Raw genomic sequence first — 16,833 nt, forward strand, 5'->3', positions numbered from 1 at the left:
AGATTGTATATGGGCAGTTGAGATACCAAATGTTAAGACTGAAGTACTTTTTTTTTTTGAGACAGAGTCTTGCTCTGTTGCCCAGCTAGAGTGAGTGCCGTGGCGTCAGCCTAGCTCACAGCAACCTCAAACTCCTGGGCTTAAGCGATCCTACTGCCTCAGCCTCCCGAGTAGCTGGGACTACAGGCATGCGCCACCATGCCCGGCTAATTTTTTCTATATATATTTTTAGTTGGCCAGATAATTTCTTTCTATTTTTTTTAGTAGAGACGGGGTCTCGCTCTTGCTCAGGCTGGTCTCGAACTCCTGACCTTGAGCGATCCACCCGCCTCGGCCTCCCAGAGTGCTAGGATTACAGGCGTGAGCCACCGCGCCCGGCCTTGAAGTACTTTTTGACCTATCAAATTCTTCTTTCTAAATCACAAAACCAGCTCTTTCCCTTCAGAGAAAAGTTATTTGCAAATTAAAAAAAATAATAAAAGCAGTTTGGGGTAGATATGAACTTTTATTCTGGTTTTATTAATATCAGTTACAAACATAATTGGTTTATTCAAATAAATAAAGTAATCTGAAGATAGCTGAGAAACAGTACTGTAAGTTTCAAAGACTATTACAACAAAGTAGTCTTACATAGGCTGAGAAAATGCAACTAAAAAACATATTGAAGTAAACAATCTCCAGGCCACTGTATCAATTTATATTGAATGAAGTAATAGTATTTGGTAGCTCAAATATGTAATTTATGAATACAGCCAAGAACACACATATAAAAATAAAATGATGGCTGTTCCTAAAATGCCTGAGAATAAATATAGGTTTGTAATTTACTAAGGAATAACAATACATCCTACTAAGTGAAAAGATAACACTCACTTGATTAGTCCCAACGAAAAAAAGTATTTCCACTGGCTCTCCAGGACTCTCTCAACTACAAATAGGGGAGAATTATACAGATTTAAACACATGCCTTTTTCCATATGTAGACATCTTTCAATTATTTAGAACAATAGGGGGGAAAGACTCAGCATGGATTACAAACTCCAGATAATGTGTAACATGCATAGGAGGCACAGATTCATTAAACATTCCTTTTAAACACTGAATGAAGTTTCTGCAATGGTAAATAGGCAAAACACAGTGGAGGAATCCCACAACAGCAATAGAATTAAAATGTATCTAATCATCACTTCAGTCCTAACAATTGTTTAAAATCTAAAGCTCTTTATGGTACTGGTCTGCTGTTCTTTTGAAACTCAGAAAAATTTTCCCCCATTTTATTTCATTTTTAAACATTACACAGATAAAACTTTTCATAGGGGGAAAAACCTGCTATTCTACCTTAACTTAGCAATAGGAGCATAACTTCTGGGTGCCCATATGACAATTAACATTTGAAATTTTAGATCTGAATTTTAGTTCTTAACCTCTGGTTATGTTAAGAAAAAGAGAAAAAAGGCAGGATAATCACTTCTGAAGACTGGGGAGAAGATCAAAATCCAAGAGTCTGTGGAGAGTATATTCTAGAGCCAACACAGACCGGACTGTCCCAATGTGGTGTTTTAGTTGGATTTCATTGGGTTCTTAAAAATCAAGCCTAAAAACTGAAGCTATGAAGTACTGTGATGCCCTCTGATGACTGCAGCAAAGAATCCTCTGCAAATTGGTAGAGAAGTAGATAGTGAGTTGTCTCATAGGTTAAGATCTAACAAAGCCAGCCTGTAAATTAAAATTTCCAAATTCTCCCAATAGCCCCCAATTTTTTTTTTTTTTTTTTAAATAGAGACAGGGTCTTGCTCTTGCTCAGGCTGGTCTCGAACTCCTGAGCTCAAACGATCCACCCACCTCAGCCTCCCAAGTGCTAGGATTACAGGCGTGAGCCACCGCACCCGGCCCCCCAATTTTGATATATCTGAAATCCATTCTCTTCCCTCCATCTTCATTGCCACTGCTTCATTTCCCCTCTCATTTAGCTTACTGCAAGAAGCCTCTAAATCTGCAGTCCCCAACCCACGGTCTTCAGACAGGTACCATCCGTGGCCTGTTAAGGACCGGGCCACAGAGCTCCACCCCTCCCCACTCTACCCCCCATACTGCTATCCATGGAAAAATTGTGTTCCATGAAACTGAGGAGGGGAGAGGGCCCCCCACACAGCAGGAGGTGAGCGCAGGCAAGCAAAGCTTCATCTGTATTTACAGCCATTCCCCATTGCCCACATCACTGCCTGAGTTCCGAGCTCACCCCGCTTCTTCTCTGAAAAAATTGTCTTCCATGAAACCGGTCCCTGGTGCCCCAAAGGTTGGGGGACTACTCTAAATGGCCTTTGTGCTTCCAGTCTTACCCCTTCCATTTTCCACATTAGAGCCAGTGACTGTTCTAAAATTTAAGACTAACCACGTCACTGCCTGGTTTAAAATCCTTTGATTAGGATAAAGTCCAAACTCCTTAGCACATTACCTGACTTCTTGTTTATATCTCCAGTCTCATTTCTTCTGACTTCCCACCTCTCTTTACCCTTCCTTCCCAAACCCTAGGTTCCAGCTATCTGAAACTACATAGTATAAATTAATGATGTTTCTGGAGTTTTGGTATCTTTAGTCTAAAAGACAATAATGATTGAAAAAAAATCTTGATCTCACCTCAATCTTTTAGTCCTTTTTAATCTAACTGTAGGTTGTGGCCCATTAGTGGGTTGCACAATCAATTTTAGTTGAGTTGGGATCACCTTTGTGAACACTCAAAGTGGGAGATGAAGAGATAATGCATAGGAGACCGAAAACTGAACTGCTCTGGCAAAGAGGACCCAGGGGCAGGGAGAGGGTGGCTAGGGAGACAGGGGTGGATGGGGAGCTGGCACAGGTAGGTTAGAAGGGTGGATACAGGTGAGAGGCATCTGAAGAATGCCAGTTTGGGGAAGGGCAACTGGCTGAGCCTACAGGCACAGTGCACATGTAATAATAACGGGGAGGTGTTATGCCCACATCAGGTGCTGGCCAACATCAATGGGGTCATGTCCAACAAACCTAGAGTATCCCTGGTCTACCCCAAGCCCTCTAAGTATGTGCCCCTGCACCTGCAGGGCCTACAAGATAAAGACTCTGGCTCCTACAGCTGTTCTGTGAATTTGCTGGACATCCAAGACAGGGATAGGGGCCACAGCATCAAAACTTTAGAACTCAATGTGCTGGGTGAGTGAGAAGCACACACTTCTGGGTCCCTCCCCAACCCCAACCCCAATGGGAGGTGTGGCAGGTGTCTCTCCCAAATGGCTGAGTGTAAGGGTTGGGGGAGGGGCAAATGGAGTGACAGGGATGGGGGACTGGGGAGGACAAGGATCTGTGGGTCCCTTAGGTGTGGGTTTTCATCTGTCTCCCCTTGCCCAGTTCCTCCAGCTCCTCCATCTTGCCATCTCCTGGGCGTGCCCCGTGTGGGGGCCAACGTGACCCTGAGCTGCCAGTCTCCAAGGAGTAAGCCTGCTGCCCAATACCAGTGGGAGCGGCCGCCCCCATCCGCCCAGGTTTTCTTTGCACCAGTTTCAGGTGAGAGCACTTCTGGAAACAGCTGGACTGTGGCTGGGAAGGGGAAAGATAAGAGGTACTGAGGTACCACAGAAACTGGGGTGAAAAGGCAAAGCAGTGCTGGAAAGTACTGGGAGGGGGAGGAGGAGGATGTGGGGAGGAGGACAGAGAAAGATGGCCCACCAGGGGCAGGCGTGGTGCTGGGTGCATTCCCGTGCTGTGTGCTGTGAGTAAGGAGGCTCTGGAGCTAGTGTCTGCATTCGAATAGAACATACCAGAGTATATTACATGTAGTTAAATATAGTGTTGTTATATGGATTAAATAAGTTAACATTCAGAAAGCCCTTAGAACAATGCATAGCACATAGTAAAAGCTACATAAGTGTTGGCTATAACCATTATTTTGTGAAATTTGTTATAGTTATACATATATGTTATGTTATTTGAGTACTAGGCCCCAGGGTAAAATATATTTCTTCTTCTTGTGGGTTGTGGTCAAAAAAAGATGCACTGCTTTGTTTTTTCTTTCCAGTGTATAAATTAAGGAATGAGATATATAATGGATATTTGCACAACTGCAATTCAATGCTGTAAAAAAGTTACTCATCAAAACATACAAATTGCCTAGGATTGGTATGTCCATTATGTCATTCCAAAACTATCAGCTCTATCCTTTTACATGGTTCTTTATGACACCAAGAATCCATCATTCACAGTTCCTAAATCACACCTTTACCACACTCCATGCACTATGGCAAATGGTTCTTCAATTAAAAGGCATGACTTTTTAAATAGCTGGTCACTTAAAACTTTCTGCAACAATTTCATTATTTGGATGCTCCTAGTTTGGGATTCTTACATAAATATATCTTAGCATATTTGCAGTCTGCACTATTCTGGGTTATGCTGCCTCTGAACTTTTACATCAACTACTCATCTATTAATACCTCTGCTTCCTTACACCCAATTAAATCCAACTTCACCTTTAAGATCCACCTCCTGAAAGCCTAGGATGTTGTGTACTCCCTCCTGTAGCACCATGAGCCTAACATTAACATGACACACAAGACCTTATACACAATAGTGTAATTGGTGCTTTAGTAATCTGACTCCTTTATTGGAAGGTGGGCATCTTGAAGGTAAATGGTACACTGCTGTATTGCTAGGCCTACCACAGTAGGTACGCAAATATTTGTTGGCAAATAATAAAGTCCTTATTTCAGACCTTAGTATTTAAAGAAACCCTGTGATAAATCTGTCAGTTGAGTCTGATGAAAGGGAATGGGCAAAATATCTAAATCCACCCCCGCTCCAGCTGCTGGAACATTAGCCAAGAGTTAAGCCCCACACCTTTCTCCTGTAACCCTCCGCTATTTCCCTCTGGGATTTCTAAGGGCAGTAGAATTCAAGGGCCCGGGCCCAGGCCCACTACATCAGCCAAGAAAGATAACAGAAAGATGCTTGGAGTTCTAAAGCAGTATTCTGTAACCAAGGTAGCCTCCTTTAATGATTGATCAAGGTACCTTAAAACCTTAGAGATTCCTGTCATTTCCCATCTTACGTATATTTCTTTAGGTGTGAAGTTTTGCCCCTGAATTTAGAATGACCAAAGCAATACAGCTTAGTGATATTTTTTTTGTTGTTTTTTTTTTTTGAGACAGAGCCTTGCTCTGTCACTTGGCCTAGAGTGCAGTGGCATCATCATAGCTCACTGCAACCTCAAACTCCTGGGCTCAAGAGATTCTCCTGCCTCAGCCTCTCGAGTAGCCAGGACCACAGGCACGCACCACCATGCCTGGCTAATTTTTCTATTTTTTTGTAGAGATGGGGTCTTGCTCTTGCTCAGGCTGGTCTCCAAATCCTGGCCTCAGGCAATCCTCCCACCTCGGCCTCTCAGAGTGCTAGGATTATAGGTGTGAACCACCGCATCAGGCTTGATATCGTTTCTTTTAAATGTAACTAGAACATTTCCTAATCACCAACATTTTCAAGAGATATTTAATAAAACCCACAGGTAAGGATTTTATGTGGATTTTTCAGATTCATAGTACATTACTCAAGACACACTTTATAGCCAATCCTCATCTTATTCATCTCATACTAGATTTAATATTTTTATATCCTATTAACTTCTTACAGACTTTCAAACACATGAAAAATTCTGATGTCAGCTTTAAAACGTTCCAGAGGATACATGGAATCCAAAATTCTTTTGGGAGCATGTAAGTAAAAAGTTTGAACACTCATTGTTCCAAAGCTGTCCTGGCCAACACAATAGTCATTAGCCAAATGTGGCTATTTAAATTAAAAAATTAAAATTAAATAAAATTAAAAATTCAGTTTCACAGTCACTATAGCCACATTTCAAGTCCTTAACAGCCACCTGTGGCTAGCAGCTACCGTATTGGATGGCGCAGATATAGAATACTTCCATTACCACAGAAAGTTCTATGGGACATCGCTGTCCCAGAGCACACACTGTTTGCCCAAGCCAGCTGAGGTAATAATACTTTCATTCCTTGCACTAAAAGTTCCACATCCTAGAATGGCAGGCCATTTTTTGTGACTTTTATCAGGGTCCTCCTACACAGGGGTAAAGTGACAGGAAGGGCAAGAAGGAACTTTGAGCTCCCCCTAGAGGTTTGAGTATGTGGCCAAGAGAATCTTTTTATAAAATAAATACTTTAATACCATGAATAATAACTTTCTGCCTTATACTGTTCAATATGGTAGCCATTAGCCACATGTGGCTATTCATAATTTAAAATTACATTAATTAAATATAATTAAAAATTTTGTTCCTCAGGGACACTAGCCACATTTCAAACGTCCAACAGCCACATGTGACTAGGGGCTATCGTACCAAACTGAGGTAGACCATTTCCATCTTCACAAAAGTTTTATGGAATAGTGCTGTTTTTACTACATGCTTTCTAAAACCTTTTTTCCTTTTACTTAACCTCTTAATGAAGTATCCAGAATATTTAACTCCACCTTTCACTAAATTTCCAAAAATGCCAGGAAGTAAACTCAGAATCCTGTTCATTCAGTTTTAACATGTGCTTGTCAAATCTCTTCCTTCCAAAACTGAAAGCCTAATTAAAGTGTATGGCCCAGTTGTCAAAGATGGTCTATTCTTTTAAGACACGCATTAAGCCTCTGTCACATTCACAAGCTAACAAGCAAACCAGAATGCACAAACTTTCAGGTGATAGTAGGATGAGAAAAGAAGCTAAATATGTAAAAAATGATGGAAAACAAATCTGACTAAATTTTTCTTATGAACTATTTGAGTGGCTTATAGTATTTCTTAGAAATCTTCCAATGATAATGCAGAAGGGAAGTCTTGTCTGCAAACACCAAATAGAAGTCCTCAGAGATGGGCAGTGTCTATTAAAATGTTTATACAGGGACAAAGGTATCTTTGGGCTCCAAGTTATCTTTGCCCTATTGGTTTTAACAAACAAATAATTGCAAGGCTCGATAGCTAAAATAAAAGACCAAATACACCATATTGTGATTTGTCTGCTAAAGTACAAAATCTGTTCCAAAGATGATGACAATTACTGATGGATAAATCTAAGCAATGCCCCCAGAAAATTAATCATTTTGTTTGCTGGACAGAAGACTCCTTTCCACTTTTAAATCTGTCTGATGAGCAACCAGCACTGACCCAGCAAAGGCAAGTTTTTTAGGTCTCATACAATCAACTTGCATTTTGTCTTGAGGCAGAGCTACAAGTACACATCTGTTTCAAAAACATAAAGCCAACTCTCAAGAGGGAAATTTTTGGAGAACACCCAAAAATATGGGACTTGAGAACGAGTTTTGCAGGGCATCAAATTAACTGACTGAAGTGTGAATGCAGCATCTGGTTCAGAAGTGAATGCTTTCATGAATTCCAAGTCAAGACAGATCTTTCAACTACTACAGTATGGACAGTGATGAGATCGTTCCCCTCCTTTAAAGTCATCACACTTATAGTCCACGTTAATCATATGACACTTAAGTACGGCCTTGCATACCATCCCTTGTGTAGTCTTGTACAGCTTTTTAACTCTTTGATGTATATATACAAGCTTCAGTTGGATTGTAAACTCTTGGGACTACAGGAACTGTATATTGCAATTCTTTTCTTTCTTTTTTTTTTTTAAGACTACAGTTCTTTTATCCACCCTAACATCTAGCAGACAGCCTCGTATATCACAAGAACTCAGGTATTTGGTGAATGGAGATATGAAGAAAAGGCCTATATGAAAGGAGAAAATTCATGCAATCACTTGACAAAGAACCAGCTAGATTTGTTTATCTGACTCCAAAATCAGGATACAATTGTTAGCAGACAAATTTTCATCTGGCAAACATACAAAAAAGCAACATAACTTCAGAATAAACAACATTCTGTGCAGCAATGCAGTCTCAAACACATCTATTTTATCCAAATGATAGGACAAATACCAATAACATGACAGACATCAAAATGAAACTCTTTGCAGCAATAACAAACGTTTATGTCTAAGTTAAAATCGTGTTTGCGCAGAAATATATTCATTTGGATATTAAAAAGTAGGACTTTAGTCTCAAAATCTAAGACATTATTAATTCAATTTCAATATTTACAATTTTAAAACTTTCATTGTATAGATAAGAGGACTGAAGCACAGTCCAGAGAAGGTTAAGTGATGTGCTTTAAAGTTATTCGGAAAGGTGGTCATAAAGAGGTTGAGACAGGACTCAACTTTCTGATCCTTTATATGATGAGATGAAGACTGTTACATGAACATGTTGAAATTATCTGATTGAAGGAAGGTTTGCATGGGAAAACTAACGTTACTATATATCTCTTCCTTTCAAACTTAGAAGAAATTATTTACTGAGTTTTCATAATTGACTTTCTTTAAGAGAATGAGTCTGTGTTGCCCAGCCTACAGTGTAGTACCCATCCACAAGTACAATCATTGCACACTACAGCCTTGATCTCAAGTGACCCTCCCACCTCAGCCTCCCAAGTAGCTGAAACTATAGGTGCACGTCACCACACCCAGCTCCTAATGGAATTTTTGAAAGGAATTTTAAATATATTAGACCAGAAATGTAACTGACTCACATGGTATTCCTTCTCAGTGAGCCTGACATTGAGTTCACATTTCCATTAGTCTATAGAAGTTCCTCATTTTCCACATCTTACTGAACTACTTTGTTTCTAAATTGTAAAATCTAAAACAAAAAGTATTACTGAATTTCTTTTTGCAGTTCTCATCAATACAATGAAGTGAAAGGGATTTCTGAATTACTTGTTTTAAATCATCATTTCTGAGACTAGGATCTAAGGATGTGTTTTCAGAGGTTTGAGATTCTCTGAGAATTTAAGGTTGTATTTTTATTTTCACAAGCATAATCTGAGTTACTTGAACATCCACCTCATAATTGGATAAGGCTATAATTTCAGTGACCACGTCTGCTTCTGTGCTTAAGATTACATTCACACTAAGTCTCCTAAAGGGACAGAGTTTAGTTTTTAATGCAGTATTTTTTCAACTTGGGTTTCAAAGTCTACATTTCTGAGTTAAAGTTTGAATAATACTGCTGTAGATTATACTTTCCAAAATTCTCTTTTCTGGACTTGATTTGATGAATTTAATTAATATGTATTCAGTGTTTACTATATGCTAGTAGAGCAGTGCATAAGAGACCGGAAGCTGTCCTTAAAGAGTTTACCATTCTGGCAGGGAAGATCAACATTACTAATGAAAAAGTCTGGGTTCCTTGACTGACATCACATAAAGAATAGAGCACTTTAAAAAAACAAAATAGTTATCTACACTCCTTGTTAACTGCTATTATGGACCAGAGAACCCACTGTCATCTGCTTATTCTCAAAATATTCTAAGAGCTTGAGGTCAACTTGGTCTTACCTGTCTAGAGACAGGTAAACTGATCCTCTTTTTAAAAATCTTCAAAGAAGCTCAATCTTTGTTGCTTGCTTTAGGTTATCCTTCTCATAACTGGACAATGAAGCAACCCCACTAGATATTCCCTGGTTACTGGAAAAACAATTTTATGGAGAGATTTATATTCAATGAGGTTTTTATTTTTTTTGTTGTTGAGACAGAGTGTCGCTTTGTTGCCCGGGCTAGAGTGAGTGCCGTGGTGTCAGCCCAGCTCACAGCAACCTCAAACTCCTGGGCTTAAGGGATCCTACTGCCTAAGCCTCCCCAGTAGCTGGGACTACAGGCATGCGCCACCATGCCCGGCTAATTTTTTCTACATATATTTTTAGTTGCCCAGATAATTTATTTCTATTTTTAGTAGAGACAGGGTCTCCCTCAGGCTGGTCTCTAACTCCTGACCTCGAGCGATCCACCCGCCTTGGCCTCCCATAGTGCTAGGATTACAGGCGTGAGCCACCGCTCCCGGCCTTTTTTTTTTCAATGAGGTTTTGATAGCACACTTTCTCTGTGTGATTGGGAAATTTCTATGGACAGAAATCAATCAAGCTAAAACAGTCACAAATTCCTAAAGTACACTTCTCAACTTGAGAAAAGTTCATGGATAGATGCTAGAGCAGAACAGTACAAACACTCTCCCAAAAATTTAACCTAATGACTTTGAATAGAACAATGAATGACAAAGAACAGTAGCTTCTTCCCATTAACCACTACTTTGATGACATCCTTGTGTAAAAATAAATAAAAGAAAAAAGAACGTGCTTAAGAAGCCCTAAAGGTATATGTTGTCAAATAAACTAATTTAATTCTATAACTGAGTAATGAATGCCAAATTGCTTCAACAATAATTAGTCAGTTTGAAACATCTTAGTTTTTGGACCCAATTTTCTAAGCAACAGTATCCCCAAATGAACACTGCTGGAGCCAAGACCTTGTGAACTTTGGTGCAATTCCCCTACATTAGTGTGATTACTCTTACTTATGATTGTTCTTAGTGCTTTTTAGCCCCAAGGAGTTCCCAGAAAAAGTGCTAGCCCTACCAGAAAAAGAAGTACACAGATACACACTAAGTAGTAGAAGCAGTTCAGTGAAAACTGGGAGAATCCTACCCAAATCTCTTAGTAGACACTATGAGGGAACGAGTTTAACTAAAGCACAACTCCATATCTGCCAATGATATAAATACGAATACTAGATAAAAGGCAGTAGAAACAGCAAAATGATAACCCGGCTGGTAGTAAAATTTCTAGCCCAAATTAAGCCTCTGCATATAAACATGCAGATACACAAAGATGGCCAGATGCACACTCAGAGTTCTACTTGTCACCACATCCGGCACAGTAACTAAAGGAGGGGAAAACTGGTTTTCTTGAAGGAGCTTCATCAGAAACAGCAGGGCCTCAAGCCAATCTAACTCGGGAGGCATCGACAATCCAAATTCCAGAACAACTCTTGGCCAGGCTAACTTTCATGGTGCCCGCTAATTTCACGATAACAATACACAATCTGGCTACAATCAAAATCAAGCCTTTCCAATTTTCCAAAGCATCTCAAGTCTTATTCGTCCTTCGTAGCTCAAGTTAGAAGCAAAGAGACTGACACAAAGGCCAGTTGTCCCAAGGCGCTTTTTGTATGGCTTTGCCACATCCACTTCTGAAAATTCCTAAACTGGGGGCTCAACGGCCCCCCCACTTCTGCCCTTCCTCGATTCCCACCCCGGCTGGTAAGCCTCTGCCTGGGAGCCCCACCGCCTGAAACAAAGCAAGGAGCCCCGGCGGTGGGGGCGAGAGGCGCCAGCAGCACGGGGACTGCCGCACGGCGTGCAATAAGAAACTAGCAACTTCAGAGCGCAGGAACATCCTCAATTCGCAAGAAAGAGGGGCGGCGGCAGACACGCCCAACTTCAAACTCAGGAAACCTACGGGCTGGCGGCCGTCTGGAAAAAAGCCCCTTTCCCAGGGAGAGAAGAAAAAGGCGGAGAAGATGCGAATCGCCCACCGGGCCCCGGAGGGGAGCCCCGCACTCAGACCGGCCCCCGCCCCCGAGGCCCGCTTCCCCGCTTTTTCTCTGCCTCTGGTGCGCTGCCCCAGGCCGGGCGGCCGGTTACCTTGATGCGCTCCCGGCACTGAGACGGGGTCCGCTCGTAGCCCAGCTCGGCCAGGGCCCGGGACACGCGATCGTACATGGCTGGCCCGGGGGCCTTGCTGCCGAACACCGTGCCGGCTCCCTCCAGCTGCTGGTACCGCGCCTCCACCAGCCGCTCGTTGCCCCACACTGCGATGAGCGCGTTCGTCTCGGCTGGCGTCCACGACATGCCCCGGCAGGCGGCGGCGGCGGCTGCCGCAGCCCCGCCACCGCCGCCACCAGGGGAGAAGGAGACCGAGGACGAGGCGGCGCTGCGGCCCCCCAGCCCCAGCCCGAGACCCCCGGACGCCGCTGCCCCCGAGCCCGCCGCACTGCCTGGCCCGAGCGGCGAGGCACCCCGAGGCGTGGAAGGGTCGGACAGCGATGGATTTCCGTCGCTCAGGCCACCAGGAGAAGCCGGCGAGAGCACCTCCATCTTCGGGATTTTTAGCGGCGAGTTGGCGGGCAGCTCCGAGCCACAGGGCGCAGCCATCTTCCAAGCGGCCGCCGCTGCACCGCCCGGAAGTGACGCGCCAGCGCATCCGGCCACCGCGGTCTCCGGGGCTGCCCGCGGGCCTGGCTCGCCCGCAGGCAGGCGGCTCCGGGCCGCTGCTGCAGAGGATGCGGCTGCAGGGCGGAGGCCGTCTGCCCCCGGCCTTTCTCCGCGAGCCCTCCCGCGCCGCCCGCTCCTCTCCCGGGGCGAGGGGCGGGGACGAGGCGCGCCGAAGCCCCGGGCTGAGGAGAAGGGTGGGGGCATGAGGGCGCTGGAGCGAGGAGCAGATTGGAGCCTTCCCACTTCCTCTCCAATCTCAGCCCCCGGGAGGAGGGGTGAGGCCCGCGAGGGGGCCCGGAGTTAAGGAGGAATTGACCATTTAGCTCTCTCCCTCCCGTCTCCCTCCCCTCTTGCCCGTCTTCCCTCTACACCGGCCTCTGGGTGCAGAGCCTGACGTCTAGGGTGGGGACTAGAGAAGACTACGGAGGGTATATCGGGAAGGCGCCAAGGCTGAAGGAAGAGCGGTTCTGGGGGAGGCTTTAAAAAGCAGATGGGGACCAGGGTGGAGTTTGTGCGCTGTAGCTTTGCAAGAAACCCAAGCCCATTATTTGAAGAACGGCACCTCTTTAATTCAAGTTATGATCTATTGTTTTCCAGTTAGTCAGGGTAGGTGTGACCGTTTTATAGAAGAATTAGATGTCTTTATTGCGTTTATTCAGTTGTCTATTGTTTGAACATGTAAAAGCTCCTGAGCCCAGCGGAAAAGTCACTTTCCAATACCATTCTTCATCCTCCCTGCTTTGGAAGTCGCATAGTGTTCCCACTTTTTCATATCCTGAACTGTAAGGAGATTAAAAAGAAAACTGCCAATTATGACAGCCCTTGTGACCTCTGGAAACAAGTTGGTGTATTAGTCACTCCTGAACGTTCCTTAAAGTGCTGAAACTTGAACAGTAGCACACCAAATCCAGTATATAGCTGTACAGTACTTGCATATTCTTCAAAGCTGAAAATCTTGTTTATCTTGAATCAGTAACTCAAAAACTTCAGTGGATTTTTTTCCAAAGCAGACTTGTAACTGAGGAGGCTGACCAATGAATAAGAATAAACTTTACAATATTTTTTAAAATAGCAAATTTAGGCCGGGCGCGGTGGTTCACGCCTGTAATCCTAGCCCTCTGGGAGGCCAAGGCGGGTGGATCCTTTGAGCTCAGGAGTTAGAGACCAGCCTGAGCAAGGGCGAGACTCCGTCTCTACTAAAAAAAAATAGAAATAAATTATCTGGCCAACTAAAATATATACGTAGAAAAAACTAGCCGGACATGGTGGCACATGCCTGTAGTCCCAGCTACTTGGGAGGCTGAGGCAGTAGGATCGCTTAAGCCCAGGAGTTTGAGGTTGCTGTGAGCTAGGCTGATGCCATGGCACTCACTCTAGCCTGGGCAACACAGCGAGACTCTGTCTCAAAAAAATAAAATAAAATAAATAAAATAGCAAATTTATGTTAGGGTTTTTTTTTTTTTTTAAGCTGTGGTCAGCCACTTTTTTTTGTTTGTTTGTTTTTAGGAGATGGGGTCTTGCTCTGTGGCTGGAGTACAGAGCCACAGTTATAGCTCAGTGCATCCTTGAACTCCTGGGCTCAAGCAAGCCTCCTGCCTCAGCTTCCCAAGTAGCTGGGTCTACAGTGCAAATTTTTTGTAGAGCTGAGTCTCTCTATGTTGCCCAGGCTGGTCTTGAACTCCTGGCCTCAAGTGAGCCTCCCACCTCAGCCTTCCTAAGTTCTGGGAGAGAATGACTACGGTTGTTTATAGTTGCAGTGGACAGTCAAAGGATTAAGCAATAGGGATGCAGTAGAGGAGGAAATAATTGTCTTCATATGTAATATTAAAATTCCATCATATTTATAAATTAGTATGAAGAAGCCTAAGGAAGTTCCAGAATGTATGATATCCTCTTCTCTCTTTTTCTAAGAGAAAGATACACCACCTAGGTTAAGATTATGGATTCTAGAATCAGAATGGCTACCTTCAAATTCCAGTTGGTCAACCTCAGGCAAGTTATCTAACCAACCTCTCAATGCCTTGGTTTCTTCATCTATAAAATGGAGATGACCTCACAGCATTGTTGGGAGAATTAAATGAGTTAATACAGGTAAAGGCCTTAGAATGGTGCCTGGTTCATCGTAAACATTGTATGAGGGCTCTAGTAGAATCTCAAATATCTGTCAAAGCAAAATTCGCTCTCATTCAGCCCAACAGTAAATTTTTTAATGTCATAAGGTATATACTGTGTATGAAAGGGCAAGTCATGCCTACATCATATACTAAATTAGAGACTCCAAAGAGTTTTAAAATCACCACATTATCCTGCTCTCATTGTCCCACAAGCCTGAAAAAAAAATCTTCCCTCCTCCTATTGCCTAATTCTGGAAGATTCTCAGATCAACTCTGACTCATGCAGGAAGCCTTTCTAGATAAAGTGGGTTGACTGAGAGGTCTTCCTTCCCACAAACTTCTGTTTCTTGTCATTATTTCTGTATAACCCAACCCCATCCCTTATTCCCTTACCCATCCATCAGTCTACCTAAATGAGAAAAAGTTGTAACAAAAATAAAATTTCCAATAACATCCTAAAGTTAAAACTAAAGCCAATAATGTGAAAGCTATTAATATATATTACGTACTGTATAGGCACTGCTAAATAGGCAGCTAGGAGCATGTGTGTGTCATGCTGGCTCACTGTGTCCGATCTTGGCTCTTAGAGGATGTGTGAGGTGCTTGCATGTTCAGGACTTCATAGGTCAATCAGAATTTACAGAATGACTACTGTGTTTGAAGTAATATGCTACACCTTTAATGTGGATCCAAATAGTAGTCATAAGTAATGCATGAAATGTCTCAAAAATAAAATAATGTGCAAAAGAGTATAAAACTATACACACTAATCTACCTGTAAACTATCAACTACTCCCTTTAATTGTGTCATCCCCTCATTCATTTCCTTCACAATCTGTTCACAAGTATTCTATTCCCTGGCTTTTCTATAAAGTCTTCCCTGAAATAGTTGGACAGAAGTCCTCCGTCTGATACCTACTCACACAACCCGGAACTTCACGTTACTATTTTCTGTCTCAAAAGTCTATTAATTCTGCAAGTTTTATCACTATATTTTATTATGAATTAGTGTTTGTTTTACCTTTTTTTTTTTCACATTCCACATCATCCTGTTACCTGTATCTCTAAAATGTTTCCTAAATCTGATTGCTTCTCAACCCTAGTCCAAGCCTCTGTCATGTCTTAACTGGACTCTTGCTTGCACACTTGCCTGTATACACAGTAGCCACAGTGAACTTGGTTTTTTAAAACTTTTTTCTGTGAAATATGTATATAGAGGAGTACATAAAACATATATAATTATTATATGGCAAATACCACATAACCACCATTCAGATCAAGAAATAGAATATTACCAAAACTCTAGAAGTCTTGTCCCCAACTCCTTCCCAATATTACCCTCGATCTCATCTATAAAGATAACCACTATCCTGATCTTTATAGTTTTATCATTTTATTATGCATCACTAAAAACTACATTTTCCCTGGTTTTGAACTTTTTTTAAATGAAATTATGTAGTATGTATTCTGTGTCTGACTTCTTTCATTTAATATTATTTTTTAATTAAGCTTCATACATACTATATGAGGCTGTAGTTTATTCATTTTTGTTCCAGTAAAATTCTTTTATGGATATATTACATTTTATTTATGCATTCTGTTGAATTTTTGGGTTGTCTGAAATTAGAGATATTATGAATAATGCTGCTAGAAACATTCTTGTACACATCTCCCAGTGCATATGTGCAAGCATTTCTGTAGAGTGTCTCCCCTCCCTTCCTTCCTTCCTTCCTTCGTTTCTTCCTTCCTTCCTTCATTCCATGTGCATACAAAAGTATTCCAACTCTATTTACTGAAAAGACCATCCTTTCCCTCCCTCTTTGTAATGTCATCTTTGACATAAATCAAGTATCCGTATGTGCATGGGTCTGTTTCTGGGCTCTTTCTTATATTACATTGGTCTGTTTTTCTCTCCCTTTTTCTATTTGTGTTGCTTGTGAAAATATCACACTGCCTTAATTACTGTGACTTTATAATAAGTCTTATGTCAAGTAGAGCAAGTCCCTCCTTCTCCTCCTCTTGGTTATCCTCCTCCTCCTCCTTCAGGAGTGGCTTGCTATTCTTGATCCTTTACATTCCCATATACATTTTAGAATTAGTTTGTCCAAGCTCTACAGAAAACAACTGTAAGTATTTTGATTGTTATTGCATTGAGTCTATGGACCAATATGAGAACAAACATCTTTATAATTATCACCCTTACAATCCTTGAAAATGATATCAGCCTACATTTATTTAGTCTTTCTCAATAAAGTTTTATAATTTACTGCATAAAGGTCTTACACATTTTTTGTTGGACTTATTCCTAAGTAGGTGATATTTTTTTAATGCTCTTGTAAATGGTATCCTTTTTAAAATTTCATTTTCTAATTGTTTTTGCTGGTATATAAAAATACAATCGATTCTTACATGTTTATTTTGTATATAGTAATCCTGGTGGAGTGGTCTGTTGAGATTGTAAATCATTGCACATCATTTCCTTTTTGAAAATTCACTAGTGGCTTTCCTTTGGAATAATATAATCCAAACTCTTTGCCATGACTGTGGTGGTTTTAAAACATGTCTGTGTATTATTTGA

At 41.8% G+C, this 16,833-nt stretch overlaps 1 protein-coding gene across 3 annotated transcripts in view; it reads right to left on the reverse strand.

Annotated features, from left to right (window-relative positions):
* The window catches only part of MSANTD2 (Myb/SANT DNA binding domain containing 2), a 31,773-nt gene extending 19,592 nt beyond the window's left edge, over positions 1-12,181 (reverse strand). For 2 of the 3 annotated variants that reach the window (XM_045555716.1, XM_045555719.1), the window contains exon 1: positions 11,572-12,108. In XM_045555716.1, the coding sequence (XP_045411672.1) occupies positions 11,572-12,081 (510 nt within the window). In that variant the 5' untranslated portion in view covers positions 12,082-12,108. Of the gene's footprint in view, positions 1-11,571 lie in introns of all 3 variants that reach the window. The other variant, XM_045555718.1, reaches the window with a different exon arrangement.
* Positions 12,182-16,833: the final 4,652 nt, after the last annotated feature.

The sequence above is a fragment of the Lemur catta genome, chromosome 7 (assembly GCF_020740605.2).
Source record: "Lemur catta isolate mLemCat1 chromosome 7, mLemCat1.pri, whole genome shotgun sequence".
Classification (NCBI taxonomy): domain Eukaryota; kingdom Metazoa; phylum Chordata; class Mammalia; order Primates; family Lemuridae; genus Lemur; species Lemur catta.